Below are 18,962 nucleotides of genomic sequence, written 5' to 3'. Positions count from 1 at the left end.
TACAATTATTTACAGATGGTATTGGTTAGTTTTTCACCATTCCTTTTTTATTTCCTTCTCGTTTTCAAATTAACCACGACGAGGGGTTCCGTGTTACCGTATCATTCAATAATTACGATTTCTCGAGATTCGAGATTTCTCTAAATCAATAATATTTGTTTTTTCTCGAGAAATCGTCATTGTTTTTAGGTTTTCGGGCCAAAAAAACATACGGCTCCGTTTACTCAAGAATTATCATTGTTGGTTTCTCGAAATTTCGAAAAAATATTGGTACTAGTCAGTTTACAGGAAGCCAGGCGGGAACCGCGCCAATTTTGGCAAAATTCATGAATTCAAAAATGGAAACCTAACCTAACGTAACCTAAACAATAATTCAGTATATCGGCTATTTTCAAAAATTGTTTGCCGCTGGCTTCCTGTAAACTGACAAGAGATTGGCCTTTTATGATTATTTATCAATCACAACCAAACCGAACTAGAGTCTGTTTTCTAAAAACTGGTGTACACGTCACACGGAAAGCATTGTGCCATCGCGTTCAACTGTTGCAAGTTTTCAATGGGTGGGAACGAGATGAATGCTGAACCGGGGGGGCAACCGTCACGCCAGCTTATAGAAGACAGACTCTAGTATCCGCGTCAACGCAGCAACTTGCAGTGCCGTATGTCTTCAATTTGCTGCAACTTTCAGTGCCCCATGCCTTAGCCCTAACTGTGTGGTCTTGTATTAGTTGATAAGTTCTGGTTGGTTGGATGTACTAATCTAATTAATATTGTAATCACGATGTTGAAACTTCGGTCAAGCATTGGAAAACCTATGGATGAAAGCCAGGTGTATAAAGAACTGAATTTAAATGTAATTTGCGTTTTTCATTTGTTTCAGCCGCATGGTGTGATGGGCTGAGAGATGGCTTCAGTGGCAGCCCCCCGCCCGCGCCCTTCTCCCATCATCAGATCCCGAACCCTACCGGCCGTACAGCATCAGCTGGGTTTGAACACCGCTCATCTGACCCTTTTCGTTCTTCTTGGGTTACTGCCGTTCGCCGCACGAGCAGGTGAATACTACTTATGAAAAAAAAACATCTTCAACCGCAGTAGCATAAAATTAGTCACGATTCTTCATAAAGTATCTCAAACAAACGTGAAGAAGAACATTTTAATTATGTACATATGTGTCGCTAGATTTCAAAATCAGCCAAGTCCATAATAGATGAATAGGAGAAAAATAGCTTTTTGTTTTCTCAAATACACAGTCACAAGGGTGAAAGTTTATATTATTTTGAGTATAGAATATTTAAAATTAATAAATTCCGCATTTTGATAATGCAGAAATGTTAGAAAGCAGTAGTTCTTCAGCAATTCACAAAAAAGTCAAAAATACCTAAAGGTGGACTTGGCTGATTTTGAAACATAGCGACACATATAGAACATTTGAAACAAGGAAAACGTGTTTTCCTACCACGTTAATGGGTTTATTATAAAGAATAAACTTAGAATTTAATACTGACAAGTGTTTCTGTATTAACTTTTCTAGGTCAAGAACCCCGATTAAATATAATATAATGTCAAAAAGTATATTAAAGCCTCAATCTGAAGAGAAAGATCTTGGCATAATTTTTGACTCTTCATTATCTTTTCACTCGTATATAACTTCCACATCTCTACGTGCAAGTAAGCTTCTAGGATTTTTCATGCAACAAGCCAAATCATTCAAGAATCCAAATATCAACGTACATTCATTTCGTTAGTGTGTAGTATTCTACTATATTCTACTATATTCTACTATATTCTACTATATGGGTCTATTATCTGGAGTACTTATGAATTTTCCTACAACCTTATTATATTATAATTCCTAAAGAATTTAAATTTATATGCTTCTGTCAATTACCCACATGGTCATGACATATTCTGGGGGTTAGAACTGTTTTCTCGTGCCAAACTTATCAGGTACCATTAGCGAGGAGTCCAAGACTAGTGAATACGCTCTCTAGAGTCATAGACATTATCAGTGATGTGCTGTGTATTTTGTTTTTGAAATTTTATTTTACTGTATAAAATTGTATACATGTTTTCATTTTTTATTCTTCCCTCTTGAGGGTAATATTTTGTTACCTTTGTTAATGTCCACAATGTTTTGTTTTCTCAAATAAATAAATCAAGTGATTAAAATTTTAAAGTATCAGGCCGACATAATTTGCGAGGAGGTATTTCGTTAACATGTCATATCAATGAATTCATCGCCTAAATACTACAACTAGATAACTTAATTTTAACTGTTTTTGAGATAGCTATTGAATATGATTCTACATTTCCTTCTCTACAAAATGATAAACTAGGTAAGTCAGAAGTTAATGGGAACTGTATTAATTCGGTGTTTTAAAATATTAGATAACTTTAAAACCATAAATGCATTAAATAAATAAAATAATATACAGTACACTCTCAGTAATCCGCCGCTCGATTATCCGACAACTACTATAATCCGACGTTATTTTTACTAGTTGCAAGCAGAGGGTTGGAGCGGAGCCTTTTTTGAGTTGCTCCGCTCCAGCTCCGCTCCAGGGTCTGCTCCGCTCCGGGTAGAAAGTTTTAATATGTATTATATGTACCTACATATACAAATGTTAAAAAATAAAAAGAATAATCGTTATATTCATTATTAAACAAAATTGCTCACAGTAAATCGTCTCTCATTATTTATCTCTTCTGTCAAAGAAGTGGGATTATTTATCACTCGGTTGCCGTAGGTATTTCAAATAATTCCAGTCTTGCAAAGTTTCAAAATATACTTTTTTCGTTGGATTTTAGGACTAAAATTTAATAATAAAAAAAAACATCCAGAACAGTGGAGCACTACAAATGTTGGGTGCTACGGGTAAAACCCCATTGCTCCACTGCTCCATGCTCCTGCTCTGGCTGTAAGCACAAAATCAAGCTCTATAATTCGCCGGTATTCGATTGTCAAATTCAGTAGTCCACCATGTACAAGTACCAATACAATGCAGATGAGACGGCCTTATTTTGGAAACTTCTCCTTCGTAAAACGTACGTTCATCGCGAAGAATGTAATGTGCTTACCAGGGAGGAAAGTACCCAAGGACCGCATCACAGTTATGCCATGCTCCAATGCAACCGGGACACACAAAATGAAGCTTTTGGTCATAGACTGGTTGTGTCAAGTGATAAACTACATTTAGTTAATAAACTAAGTTTATAAATATGTATAATTTAGTAAGTACTTGATTTTAATCATAAATAAAACCGTAATTTTCTAGCACAAATTTCTCAAAAAAAAAACTATTTTTACGAAATGCCTGTTTTAATTTTTACCATATTTTGTATGTATGCACTAAAATCCGCCGCTTTCACTAATTCGACACTTGTCTGGTTTTTGGGGTGGCGGATTACTGAGAGAGTACTTTTGTATCTACAATATTTTTTCATAAAATTGAACATTATTTAATTGTTCCCAATTAAATTGGACAAGCACAATTTTCCATTTTTATTTTAAATAATAATGATAGCCTAGATTTATGTTAACCAGGTAAAGTTTAAATTTCATTTTCTCAAATCAGCGTTATCTAGTTGTCATATTTAGGTGACAAATTTGCACAAGTTCGAATTGTGTCGAAATATATATCATAGAAAAACTGAAAGCGGACAAAAATTTAAAGAATACCAAAAAGTGTGTGTTCTGTTTCATTGATATTATACGAATATATGAAAATAAAATATGACTATGTATGCATACGAAACGAACAAAGCATTTTTTATCGACGCTGGCAATGTTTGTGTCAATTTTGATGTCCCCCTCTGAATTATTTCCGTTTGTCTATTGCCAGAAATATCTCAAGATAAGAAGTAAGCTAAAGTCGGTAACTCGCTGATAAAAGAAACCTCTCTATGTTTGTCTAACAAAATAAATATAAATTTCGGTACTCATATCAAATAATAAATATTTAACATTCATATTTTTTCTAGACCAGATACACAATATTGCAATCGGCAGCTATCGAGGGTAGTTTTTCATGTGTTTATTGAAGTATTATAATTGTAACAATAAGTTAGCCGTCTAAACAGTCAAAACTGTCTATCTCGCTCTAAACAAGAGATGTGCTGTTAAAACATAGCACTTACTGTAACAATTACAACTAACGTACAATAAGTGCTAATACTTCGATACGAAAATATAAAAAACTACCCTCGATAGCTGCCGATAGCAGTCTTGTGTATAGAATAGATGCGCCGGTGGATGGTGGGCCTGAGTATACATAATATAATTTTTGATTCTACCACCGGAGATGATAGTTTACTCATATTCTTTAAACTTTAACTTTAAAGGACAAACAAACAAAAAGATGCATTGAAAAATTGACGTTTGTTTATGTCATCATCGTCATCAGGGGCGCGACAACCCGGTGTGGGTCCTGGCCTCCTCCAACAGCTCCCTCCACCTGTCCCTATCCAGTGTGGCCGCTTTCCAATTTGGTACCCCCAGAATACGGCAGTCACTGGCAGCTCCATCCAACCAGCGAATCTTTTGCCTCCCTCTTCTTCTACGTCCTATTGTATTGCTGGACATCACTCTCTTTGACGGTTCATTGTCATTCATACGGTGCACATGACCTAGCCATCGCAGTCTCCTAATCTTAATTGATTGAACTGCGCTGCAATCTTCGTACAGCCCGTAGAGCTCAGCATTATATCTTCTCCTCCAATTGGTGCCATCCCTGATCGGTCCATATATACGGCGGAGAATTTTTCTTTCAAAGATGTTTAGGGCTCGTTCATTTCGCAGAGTTAATGTCCAGGTTTCCGATGCGTAGGTGAGCACTGGCTTTACAAGTGTCTTGTAAAGAGTGCTTTTAGTTTGGCGAGATAGTATGCGGGACTTAAAATGTCTTAACAGGGCAAAGTAGCATTTATTCGCAGACATGATTCTCTTGTTGATTTCTTCTGTAATATCATTATGTCGACCGTATCAAACTTGTATGCACCAATATCTAACTTTGGTGCGACTTCTCGTGGTGTAACATAGACAGGCATGTATTTAGATTTTTGCCTCATTTATTTGTAAACCCATTCTTTTGGCAGAGGCATCTAGTGCTGTGAATGCCTTTTTCAGTGCCAATTCTGATATGGCAATGATGTCGATATCATCGGCATACGCCAGCAGCTGCACAGGCTTAGTAAATATCGTGCCGCTGCTGCCACGGGCATCAATCTTTGCATCCCGTATCGTTTGTTTATGTATTTATTGTTAATACAAAAATAAATGCAATTTACTGGGACTATTTCTTCATGTAGATTGTAGATTATTCCTTCTTGTAGATTTTAAAAGATGCATCAGTCATCGAAATAAAATAACTGCTCTGGAGTCAGAATAAAAATTTATATGATTTCATATATTATTATTAAAGTATGTGGTAAATTTGCTATATAATATGGTCTCTGTTCTGGCAGAACACACTAACTGGAGAATACTAGTTTTGAGTAATTTGACTTTGAAGTTGTTAAAATGTTTGAAATGGTCTATCATGTGAGTTTATTAAGTAATCGTAAAAAAGATGACTTTAAAATAAAGACTGTTTGTTTATTAAGAAGGTTTCCAGACGGTAAAGTTTGAAATAAGGAACATTTTGGTATAACTAACTCAATATGTAATTTTTTCGAATTAGTGTCTTCTGCCAGAACAGTGACGATATATACCATCATAAATCGTCGAGTGTTCGAATTTAGAACTAAGCTCATCGCAGTATAAAAAGTATTGAATGCTATCCAGATGTTTTTTTTTTTAGAATTATTAATAACCATGTCCTTGCTTTTTCATACAAGGTGGTTGTTAGTAACACCCAGGCTTTGAGAAAAACGCATAAATATTGTGTCCTCACCGGAATTGAACCCAGAACTCTCGGGTGGAAGGCCAGCGCCTTACGCACTGCACCACGAGAGCCGCCTATCTCAAATGTTAGCATGTGGCGCTTTCACTCTGCGGACAACTTATACTGGTGGATCTATAATTGGGATGCTGTTAGAAAAAAATACCCACAATCTACTTAGAGCGGAATGCAGAAACATTTGTCATAACTAAAATTTCCTTAGCAGAAAACACTATGCAGAAACACTGTCCTTAGTTAAGATCATTTTTATTGAAAATAATACCATATTTAAAAATTCTCGTTAGGTAAATTAGGTAAATTATTTTATAATTGTTAAACGATGACAAAAATATGACAACTGCATTTTATAAATGCAATAACTATAAATACATATTAATATTTAATTATAATACTCTTATGTTTCCGTTATAAGTCATTATACGTGATTCCACAGGCACCACAAGATTTTTTTTTAACATGGTAACACTAGCATCAAGTGTCATTCTTCATCTGGTATTTTGTAATTCTGCGGGCTGGCGTATAAAAATAAAATAATATTCTGCAAGTACATGCCAAACGAATTAACACTATCAATATCCATATTGAGATACATTGTTAAATGAATTTGAGTGTATGGACTGTGTTATAGACATGCGAATTTATTTTGACAGCAGCTGTCAGTGGTAAATGGTAATACAGAAGGGGGCGTGTTCATAACAAAAGTAGTCTATGGTTAAGGATTCCTTAACTCTATACTCAGGATTGTCTATAGTTGAGTCATGCTTTTCGGCGACTTATCCTTAGGAACGAAATCTTAGATTGTGCATTCCGCTCTTAGGGTTTTATAACTAATTTAATTTTTCGAGATACTTACCAATTTTTTTTGTTACAAAAATAATAAATATAATATGTATACATGATAATATATTCTTTTTAGCACTACAACAAGCCATGAGGGGCGGCTCTCGTGGTGCAGTGGGTAAGACGCTGGCCTTCCACCCGAGAGTTCTGGGTTCGATTCCCGGTCATGACAAAAACATTTATGTGTTTTTCTCAAAGCCAGGGTGTTTGTGATTGTTCAAAATTACTAACAACCACCTTGTACGAAAAAGCAAGGACATGGTTATTAATAATTCTAAAAAAAAAAAAAACAAGCCATGAGGCCCGTCCAATGACAGTAGTATAGTGATTGAAGTGAAATAGCCATAAATATTATGTTGTGATCTATCTGAGAATCGAACCCGGAGCCCCCGGATGAAAGTCCAGTGTGTTCCGCACTAGACTCAAAAACTCGCAAAGAGTCGAATTAAATATAAGCTTAGTTATGTACTTCACTAGAGCCTTCCCAGATGGCGCAATTTGACTCGCGCGCTATCGAGGTATAGATGACCTCATTGGGCCATCCACATGCACTTGCGGTGTATCGCCAGACTCTCGACTACGCATTTAACTATTGATGTTCTTGTTCCAGATATCTACGGCCATTACACCAAAAGCCCTGAGTCAATAACAGCACCCTTGGACGATGAAGTTGGGTTCTTCTGTCAGACCGACCCAAAGGCCGAGCGAGTGGTGTGGAGACATCGGCCATCCGGCTCGCCCTACAACACTTGGAAGGACCTGCCCTCCGACGAGGGGAACACCACCAAACTTAACCTCTCCAAGCTCACTGTCCACCTCAAGAACGAGAGTCAGGCTGGGGAATACAGAGTGAGATATAATATGAATATAACCGCCCATAGTAAATAACACTCAATTAAAATTGCTAAATATACTGCCACCTATTAAATTTTCAATTAAATAGTATAATAACAATTTTATGTTGCCATCCATTAACAGTAACATAAAACTAATACTTTTAAAAATCGATAATTTTTTGGTTTGATTTAACAATAATGGTTTTTTCTGTCAATAAACATTGTTATTTGCTTATTTGTTAGAATAATGCTATTGATAATGTGGATTGATCCCTCCTGTGGGTCTATTCTAAACTTATCGACCGCTAAAGTGATAAAGTGATAAATATTATCAAACTTAGGGCACGGTTTGTATCAAAGTATTAGCACTTATTGTAACAATTACAATACGTTGGTTGTATTGTTGCAATAAGTGCTATATTTTAACAGCACCTCTCTTGCTGCTTTTGTTTAAGTTTGATAATATTTATCAATTTATCACTTTAGCGGTTGATAAGTATAGAATAGACCCACTGCTGCTTTTAATTTTTATTTCGTTTGTCAAATAAATGATGTTTTTTTGCCATACATCAGTGAGTTTTCGTGTATCGCAGGCAGTGATGCCAACCGTACTGTAAGTATAGTACAATACTATAATTTTACCCCAAATATACCAAAATACTATAATTTTAAAGGATTAAAGACGAAAAATTTTAATAGTACCATACATTTATCAGAAATACTATAATTTTTACGCCTTTGTACTAACTATAATCAGCATAGAAACAGATGGCAACACTGATCGCACGGGTGAAGAGCACATTAAACTTTGTCAGTCAAACTAGTTTGTTTTCATTGAACTAAGAATACTATTTGCAGATGGTGCTGGTTAGTTTTAAAATTCAATTGAACCCTGCGGTTCGGTGAACCTTCTCACAGTAGATTACCGTGACAAGGATTCAAATTGCAAGTATCCAAAGTGATGACTACAGGCGGACCTCGACTTTCGAACGTTCGACTTTCGCACAATTCGCTATTTCGCACATTTAAAAAAAATCGTTTTTTTAAAACGTCTGTGGGGTAAAGATATCCTCCTCTCGCTTGCTCACAAGCAAATGCATTTCTTGCATCACTTGCATCCTGCTCACACCCGTCACTTTGCTTGTGAGATAGCTAGGATAGGTTTAGTGAGTAACAAACGGAAAAACTGCAGTGTTGATAGGAACAAAAAGAAATCAACGACTCATAAAGTTCACACGATCGAGACAAAGATGGAAATTATTAGACGTTCTGATAGCGGTGAATCCTTTGCATCAATTGGACGTTCGTATGATACAAACAGGTCTACGAAATGTTGTGATAATTGCGAAAATATATATTTAAAGATTGTTTCCAAAAGCCACGGCATAGTTATGGATGAAATGGAAAAATCTTTGTCATCATGGATTGATGATCAACATCGAAAAGATATCCCTCTCAGTATTTCAATTGTTCAAGCGAAGGAAGGTTCTTAGTTTGCACAAAAATTGGAAGGCTAGATTAAAAGAAGATTCTAACACGATTTTTCAAGCAAGTAACCATTGGTTTATATTAAATTCACTGGAGAATCGGCTCATGCGGATAAAGATGCTGCAAAAGAATTTATTTCCTTATTATCCAAAATTATTGAAGATGGAGAATATTCCTCTAGCCAAATATTTAATGTTGATTAGACAGGTTTATTTTGGAAAAAATGCCTAGTCGTCCATTCTAGGAAGAATCAGTTGCCCCTGGGCATAAACCTTCTAAAAACCGATTGACATTGCTTCTTGGTGGAAACTTAGCTGGTGATTTAAAGTTGATGCCAATGTTAATTTATCAACCAGAAAATACCAGAGCATTGAAAGGGAAAGATAAAGAATTGCTTCCAGTCATTTGGTAATCAAATAAAAAAGCCTGGGTTACTGCGTTAATATTTAAAGATTGATAAATAAATATTTTAAAATACACACGATTATTTTTTTTTACATCCCTCTACTTTCGAACATTTAACATTCGCACACACTTTCAGGAACCAATTATGTGCGAAAGTCGAGGTCCTCCTGTACTCGCAAATTACAGCGCAATATATGCAATGGGTACATGGAATAAAGCTGCAAGGTTTAAGTTTAAGGATTCAGTGAAACTTCTGCGAAACCAAAAATGTCGATAATTGTAATCTCTTTGATACTGAAAGTTATTTTTTGTTTCAGTGTGTATCATGGTTTTGGTCTTCGGCGCTGGCATCAGTGGTGGCTCAGCTGAAGGTGGCGCGGCTGTCTGTAGCGCCAAGTCTTCCTGACCGCGTGTTGAACGTGGCACCGGGGGCCAATGTCCTCATTCGGTGTCCACCGCCCGCGTTCTCTGAGCCTCCACCGTCCATGATATACTATATGTGAGTATTCCAAGTAATTTATTGAACTTTAGTGTTAAGAAGAATGTCCTTTCCAGCAATAATCATTATTAATACACCACGCTGCGCCTCCAATGATCCCTGTCTCTTGCCAGGATTTTAGCATCTTTCCAAATCATGTTGGTATTCCATAGCTACGCTATATACACCATGTGGATAGTGTTTAGTCTTGAACAAAAGGTATACCAGAGTGGGACTCTGTTTAAAAAAATCTTCAAATCAATCCGTCCCGCACCACACTCAGTCTTAATCGAGGGTATCACGAGTCCCTAAGTTTGAATATGAAGCATCAGCAGTTTTTGACGCCTTGGAATGTCTCAAATGCAGATACCCAAGACTGAGATCGCCACACACTCAAGTGTGCTTTGACTGAGTTTACAGAGACTTTCTAATAAAAAGTGCCCATGGGAGGGAGGAGCACGGTGATCTAACAAATAAAAGATCCACAGAGTGGAGGTTTGTATTAACAGATTATTACGAGAAATGGATGTCAGCCAGTTGCTCAACCTATTAGGTTAATACTCTGACTCATATACAAATTGAAAAACAATATGAGTACTCGCAAGCAGTGGCGGCCGGTGACAAGAATATGAGGGAGTGCAAAAAAGACTCACCTATTTATGCAAGAAGTCCATCCTCCGATCCTTGGATTTTGAAAACACGTCAATAACACGAATATTAAAGTCTGGTATTGACGATATCAATTGTTTTTCTATACTAAGCATCGCAAGAGCATTTAGCCTGCCTTGAGACATGGTATTTCTCAAAAATGACTTAACCCTCTTTAAAGTTGAGAAACAACGCTCACTTTCCACTGAAGTCATCGGAATTGTACAAATTATTTTTAATAGGGTAACACTTTCACTAAATACTTCCAGTAAATTATTATTAGTGAAAAGTTGAAGTATCGACAATGCTCCATCAGTAACGTAGAAATCTTCTCTACTGTATAAGACTATTAGTTCATTTTTAAGTTTAAATTTGTCAATAATGTCGTATAATGTGGTTACCGTATTAAAATCTGTAGTTGGAAAATTTGTATGATAATCCCGGAACTTTTCACTAAAAAACAATTTGGCTATTACTAAATGACCTTTATATTCGAAACGATCTTTCGCTTGGTTCACTATAATGTCGCATACTTCATTGCATATTACAGAATGAGGTAAATCATTGGGACGACGTTTTTTCGATGGTTGAATTTGTGACATATGATTATTTTGACGAATACATTGTATAGCACGCGTAAAGTGTTCAATGTCCATATTTATCTCCAACACGTCCTTTGACCTCGATTGAAGTTGTTTAAAAAGTATATCACAGTTTGGCATAATTTTGGCAAAGAAATCTAACCAATAGTTAAAATTGTCTTCGTTTAAATACCGTAACAACATTCCAGCTTGATTAATGGTATCGGCGTCTAAATTTTCAGATTCTAAAATGTGTTCCATGCACTCTTTTAACTGATCGCGATAAGTATGCACAATAGTAACTGTTCTTATATTGAAATTCCACCTCGTTGTTGGTGCTGCTGGTATTTTTCTATGAACTATTTCTTTCAAGATATCAGTTCGCTTCGCAGACCTCGAAAAAAAAATTGGAAACGCTCGTAAATTAGCAAAAAAGTTTCGGACTATGGTGTTAGCTGAAACACTTCTTTCCATTATCAAATTCAATTGGTGTGCATAACAATGTATGAAGTGTGCGTGTGGATACGAAGCTTTTATCAAAGCCTGTACACCACCTAATCGGCCACTCATCACGGATGCGCCGTCATAACTCTGGCCAATTAGTTGTGCTTGTTTAATGTCGAGAACTTCTAGTTCTTTCAAAATTTCAGATGCAATACCTGCCGCAGTGTGGTTTTTCGGCGTCATAAATTTCCAGAATCGTTCATGTATCTGTCCGCGTAGTTCATACCTTATGACCAAAACAAGTTGTTCTGTAGTAGATATGTCCGTTGTTTCATCTGCTTGTATAGCTACAAACTTGCTTTGTGATATTTCATTTTTAATTTCGTTACGGCACACCTCTAGAATCGAATCTAAAATGTCATTTTGAATCGTTTTTGACGTACCCTTAAAAACACTATTGCTCTCCAAATGCTGTTTCATGGCTATGTCAATTTCCGAGACAAAGTCAATAAGCCCTCGGTAAACACCTGGATTATTTGAATCTGCAGATTCATCATGTCCTCTAAGAGCTAATTCAAATGCACCACAGAACTTCACACAGTCAATCAATCTGGATAAAATATAACGATTTTTGTCAACACGTTCGTTAAATTGTTTCACAGATAAACGGTACCCTGCATCCAATTGTGAACGTACCTATATCTATTTCTCCCAAGACTGCAAGTTGCATTTCATTTAAAATATGTTTTTCTGAACCACTGTGTTTTTTGATTTTTACTGACAGGTGGACCAAGTCTTGAATACCATGGACCGTCCAGTTAACATCTCCGCCGAACAACAGACACGGAAAACAAAATAGGGTATTAAGAATATTACATCCGCAAAGCCATTGTGTTTTTGAGTACATTTGCACATTAAATTTCCGATTAACAATCTTCGATTTCACTGTACACTTTTGAATTAAATTTATACATGGCAAAGGACGGCCTGCCACTTTAATATCAATTCGTTTGGAAAAATCGTGACGATTGTCCTTAATAGGTATATGCAACTGAATACACGGTACTCATTGTAAATACTATTAAATCTATATTATAAACCCAACTGTCGAACGATCAACCCATAGACTATATCAACCAAACTAACAGTCGTGAATATGATTATATTTTTGACACAATATGCATCGACATGAAGTTCGTCATTTCATTATAATAATTAGGCTTCCAACTGTACCTCGACGCGTCGCCTGAGTTATATGTAGGAATATTCATATTGGTTTGTGAGGTTTGTGTATAAAGTCCAAATGACTAGCTTATGTGTGTGTGCTTTCGGCCGGTGCACTGTACTTGAAATGAAAAGAATATGAAAAACATCGTTTCCAACGAAGACTCATGTAGTCTTATAGAACTTTGGTGATTTTGATTCTACAAGCTTCATTTCTTTTGTCGCTGTGGTTGTCCGCTATAAATGTATGCGTGAAAAATGTGCGTAAATTCAAGGAACACTTCGAATAATGCTCCTGCATCGATGGAATTATTACGTGTGTATTGGTCGCGTCTCATCGACATTGTTTTTTCGACATTTGTGTGTATGGGTGGCTGAGGCGAAGTGTTGAAACGCTTGCGTCACCATTGTTCGAAAACGCGCGGAATTTAAAATGAGTGATTTCGCATAAGTTTTCGATATCGCATTTTTCTGAATACATGGGGGTTTTATATTACCTATATATTTTTATTTAATCTATGACGGGAGTGCACTGCACACTTTGCTCCTTTACTAGAGCCGTCCCTGCTCGCAAGACCCAGGATTCGAACCTGGGACCTATGACGCTATAGGCCAATGCTTAAACCTCGCGGCCATTGTGGGTGTATTAATAAATATATACTACAAAAAACAAAGTTAAAACAATACGGACATACAAATTAAACTATGTGAAGAGATCTTCACGTTCGCAAACCATAGCAAATGGTCGAACCTGGTCTTACATCGCTTCTCCACATTCAATGTTACGAAAGACTGTATGGTTCACCTACTCATCTATCCATTGGAGCCATTCTACGCGAGCAGGTGAATCGCCATGGGTTACCGTCTATGACTAATCATGCATGATGTACCCAGTTCAGCGAGGCAAACGCCTTTTCCAGCGACTAATAAACCGTTTGTGTAAACAAGCTAATTATAAACCAATAGTTCTGTTTGATGGCAGTTGGTATCCGGTGGCCGTGGCGATTTACATGCTAGTGTAGAATGGCCTTTATTCTTAAAGTCCTACCACCACACGTCCAGTACCACCCTATCATTGCTCCGAGCCTTATACCTCGTTTACACGTGCATGGATTTACTGCTGACAGTACGTATTATTGCGGCCATAACAATAAAATGCATTTGTAAACACGTATTGTCATGCAAGTAGCAAGATTTCATGCATGAATCAAAAAAATTCGTAAGCTTCTAAATTTTCATGCGACAGTTGGGATTGTTTCGATCTGTGCCCGTAGAACGATAGTAGCGAACCTGCAGGCAAAAAAACAAAAAACACTGCGGAGAGACTCATTTTGAGGTTAACCGATTTTTACGACCTGTCAAATAGTACCGTAAAATGACAACATCACGTCTCGCTTACTCTTGAAAAATGAGATTGGAGAGACAGTCGGCACTTTAACTTGTAAACAGTTATTGTCACAATAGTTTAAAATACATACTATTGCTGCCAGTAAATCCATGCATGTGTACAGACGTTATTAGTATGGTATCATGACACTATCGTAATGCAGCACTGTCAGTATGTAAACATTGTAAACCATTCAACGGACGGCATTTGGTTTCACGGTTATAAAGTTGAATGTCGCTCCAACCATTCCCATTCAGATGGCGAGCACTCTTCGAATTGGCATTATTACGACACATGACGCTGGATTATTATTTGATGACATGTCCAGACATACCTTACAGGCGATTCCAGCGACGCAGAAATAGGCATACCCATCATGGGGATGCCAGTATGTGCCAAAATGAAAAAGAGAGGCGAGACTCAGTACATGTGTAAAGACAGTGATGTTTCTCTACACAAAGGCATCTATCTGTTTGCAAAAATATCACACTCTTCGTAAATATTAATTAAAGGTGTGTCTGAAGTGTGATTAAATTTTAATTTTTTTTTTTAATCATGGGGAATTTGGAATTTCTAAAAATGACAACGTTGATCGCAGAAAGCAGCGTCGGTCTGTTATTCTGTTTTGATGTATGTGTTACACCGAATGTGCGAAATTGACTATTACATGAAATGGGCAAAATTTTGGCTAATTCATGTAATAGTCAAGCCTGCTGCCTTATTCATGAATTAGGTAATTTTTCTGCTGAGTACATGAATTCGCCACGGTATGGAATTCTTGAACTGTCAACATGACAGAAGAAAAAGTAAATTTAATACGGATGGTTTTATTAGTTATAATTGGACATAATATAATATTATTATTATTAGGTTAGGTTAGGTTTTGTAATTCTGAATTAAATTATTCAACTGAATGTCCATTTTGAGGTTAGCTATCAAGTGTCAACAAACTATCACAAACATTCAATCGACCATTGCACAATTGATACCCAAGCAGGAATCAAATCGCGAAAATACTTTTCAATAAAATTCTTCCGTTATCATATTATAGTTCTAGAATATTTTTGCGCATAGTAAATTGATATGAACGTCATTGTGATTGATTGGTATATTTTTATATTATAATCAATGACATTTGACACATTTGTTTAGTTGCATAAAACACCACGGAGCGCGATCATCTATTTTGACCATAGATAATATAAATGTACATTTTGACCAATCCATGAGCATTTGATACATTTAGTTTAGTTGCAAAAAATACCACCGTAGCGCTACTATCTAATTTGTCCAAGACATGAAGTAGGCAGAAAAATTACTGCCGATTTCACGCACTCTCCAGATATTTTATCTAATTCATGAATAAGGCAACGGGCTTGCATTTTTCATGATTTAGGCAAAATTTTGCCCATTTCATGTAATATTCAATTTCGCACATTCGGCGTAACATATGCATGGCTTTTGACGTTATTTTGATTTAACATAGCGTCGATATTCTATCAATCGAAGGCTTTAGAAGAATGTTTTTTTTCAAAATATTCGTAAATATGCACCGTATTTTTCAGTAAGGATGACAATAATTTTTGGATGACTTGTTACAGATTGAAAGATGGAGAGATGAGATTGGCCGATGGTGAGGAGGTGAGTGGTGCTATGGTTGTACAAGCAGGTCAGGCCAACAAGCCCACCGTGTACATGTGCGCCGCTTCCAACGACCTCACTGGGCAGATTCATCACTACAAGCATCACATCACTCTTACACCAAACAATGAACCGTCTGGTCCCAAGTCAGTTGAACATTCATACCAGTGGCTTTGTACTCTTAAGTACTAGCTATAGACGTAACATATTTGAGTTTTAAATTTGCACGTGTCCGGAAACTTGTATGTATGTAGTTCGTCGTAAAGACCGTGCAACCTCTTTGGGTCGTATAGTACTGGCATAAAATACGACGGCGCTACTGAAACCCACTTGCAACAATAATCTCATAACCTCAAACTTGTCAAACCCATTGTCTTTTCTACTTCATTCTAATCTTTTTCCATAATATCTTTAAGGCCTATGGGTTCATTCGTAAGAATCAAATTTGACGTAAGAGCCAGGAGCGTGCATAAAAAAACAAACAGTGTCTCTGGGAGTAGATACGAAATCAGAGGTTTTAAAAGTGTTGAATTAATAATATTTTTTTTCCTAACAAATTTTATAAACATTTTTGTGGTAGGTAGAATAAATTATAAGAATAAAAATAGTAGACCTCCAAATAAGAACCTCATATTATTGATATGCTGAATTTGTGAAGTGACACCTTTTCTTGAACCTATCATATTGTGGGTTCAAATTCAAATATTTTTCAAAAAAAAATCTAATACTTATGTATGTTTCTGAGGTGTTTCAAATTGGTATATTATTTATATATATCGGTGTGTATGAATACAAAAGTTATTCATTTTTTCATGAGCTCACATTACAAATTATAAGTTTAAAACATTCACAAGATGCATAAAAGATTTCTGTTATTATTGCGTTTTTATTGAATTATAAAAACATGACTCATAAAAGAAAGCAATTCAATGAATATTTACAACTTTTTACAATTTTTTTTAAATTTATTACGCAACAATCAAGATTTAAGAAACCATTATTATAATAACGTGTATTTGACGGCAGTACGTTTTGGTCACCGCGGAGGATTTCGGAACATTAGTGTGTATAGAAAATTAATAATTGGTTCTTTAATTAGTGTACAGGCTTAACGGTATGTAATGTATTAGAATAACTATTATAAATTATTATTTTTTATTTTTTTTTCTTTTCTATTGATAGCATCTAATATAATTATGATATTGAGGGTTTCTTATATCCATCGACCGTGTTAGTCTAGGATCAATGAGTTCAGGCAATATACAATTCATATAAATCTTGTCAGTTGTGATGTAAAGAGTAATATTGTTTTTATTATTCAATGAACTAGGTTCTTACCTCAATATATTTTTTACTTGTGTTAAATAATTACTAATAAATGCCTAAGGTGATTCCATTCAATTCAACTCGGCATTAAATATATTAAATTCTAATGGATTTAAGTTTTGTACTATTTCATTTGAGTCGTTTTATGCGATCCTGGTTTCGCCTTTCGACATCGTCAGGCACTATGCGCACTCATCAAATACACACTGACAACGAAAGCAGCTAATTCTCACTTAACAATAAATTAATACAATAAAGTAAGGTAAAAACTTTAACACCTACCTATTAAGTCAAAGTGCACAATGAAAAATTTAACAAACAATTAATTATGAATAGTTGAATTGTGGCAGTATGAAAAAAAAAGATTTTACCACAAACCATCTGAAAAATACATACATCATAAAACATATACGTGATTTTCTGCCCCAAAACACTTATTTTATTATTATTTTGACGATTAGGAAAATTATGACACATGTTTCAGTGGCCATTACTATGACAGCATTCGAAAACGTATTTTACTTTAAATTTTCTACAAATTTACTATTTGTGACATAAACCACTTAAGATCGATAATAAATAGACCTTGAAAAATAATATTATTTTGTTTCTATTGATAATGCCAATAAACATACTCCTGGATACGTCCCTTTGAAAATAACAAAACATGGCGACCCAGGTACATAAAAACTGTATTAAGTACATGCAAAGTTTTTCAAATCGTTTAAAGCCCAACCAAGTAGGTATTTATCAAAATAATTAAAGTCCACCTATATTTTATCTAAACTGCTCAAGTCCAAAATATTTTTTTTTATAAATGTTGCACCGAACGAATACCTTTAGGACTTCTTTGTAGACACCGTGGTTATAAGATTCAATTATCTTACAATATCTCACATGCTGCAACCATTTGTATTACAAGATAATAAATAATATAATATAACTACATTTTTCTCAGTTTGACATTCACTGGTATTTTATGATGTTTGATTTGTCAACACAAATTATAACACCTGGTCTACGTCATGTGGTCTTGCCAATTTGATTGTTACTGCAATGCGAGTAAAGGTCATTTTTCTATGAGTTAAAATACTGTTCGAGATGGATAAAAATTTGGAAAAAAAAGATGTCCTCACCTGAAATTTAGAAGCCTACTAAGGTTAGAAATGAGAAATTAGAAAAACTATATGGATTAATCGATCAAATGGTCTCTTTTTGTTAATTTTGCAAAATAATTATATATCTAAATTGTCTGAAAATAGGATAAATACATGAAAACGTACGACGTGTTTTGGTAATATAGCGTCACTAATTGTACCGAATTTATAGGGTTTTATTTATTTTTTCATTGTTAATTATTATTTATGTTATATTATAATAAAAAAATATTTTTATTGTGCAGTATATATTATTTTGTGAGAAAAAATCATTCAAAATTGGCTGATGTATACTCAAACTAAAATGGCTTTAAAATCTTTATTTTTCTGAAATTAAAAAAAGTACGTGAGTTAATCAATGAAATGTATTGTTTTACCCATTTCTTTCATACAATATATACCTGCAAAACTATTATTAAGTTCAAAAATTCACTGTGGCGTGACAGTCGTTTTGGCCAATTTCGAAAACAGGACCGACTATTTGTCATTTATTTTAAAAAGTAAAGCGAATCAGAAAATTTTAATGACACAAAAAGTGTTATTTGAATATTATTTATTAGATTTTAAATAAATAAAGTGTTTATTATGTGTCAATTCGTGTTAAACG

The 18,962-nt window shown here is 35.3% G+C and overlaps 1 protein-coding gene across 4 annotated transcripts in view; it reads left to right on the top strand.

The window, feature by feature from the left end:
* The window catches only part of LOC147070707 (interference hedgehog-like), a 127,835-nt gene that overhangs the window by 87,101 nt on the left and 21,772 nt on the right, over window positions 1–18,962 (top strand). For all 4 annotated transcript variants that reach the window (XM_085948896.1, XM_085948895.1, XM_085948894.1 and 1 more), the window contains exons 2-5: window positions 881–1,052; window positions 7,351–7,589; window positions 9,787–9,968; window positions 15,833–16,018. In XM_085948896.1, the coding sequence (XP_085805022.1) occupies window positions 905–1,052; window positions 7,351–7,589; window positions 9,787–9,968; window positions 15,833–16,018 (755 nt within the window). In that variant the 5' untranslated portion in view covers window positions 881–904. The remainder of the gene's footprint in view (window positions 1–880; window positions 1,053–7,350; window positions 7,590–9,786; window positions 9,969–15,832; window positions 16,019–18,962) is intronic.

The sequence above is a fragment of the Rhyacophila brunnea genome, unplaced genomic scaffold (assembly GCF_057557595.1).
Source record: "Rhyacophila brunnea isolate RB1 unplaced genomic scaffold, BYU_Rbru_1.0 scaffold_21, whole genome shotgun sequence".
In the NCBI taxonomy this organism is placed as follows: domain Eukaryota; kingdom Metazoa; phylum Arthropoda; class Insecta; order Trichoptera; family Rhyacophilidae; genus Rhyacophila; species Rhyacophila brunnea.
The sequence above is the reverse complement of the archived record's forward strand: the minus strand, read 5'-3'. Positions and strand labels throughout refer to the sequence as shown.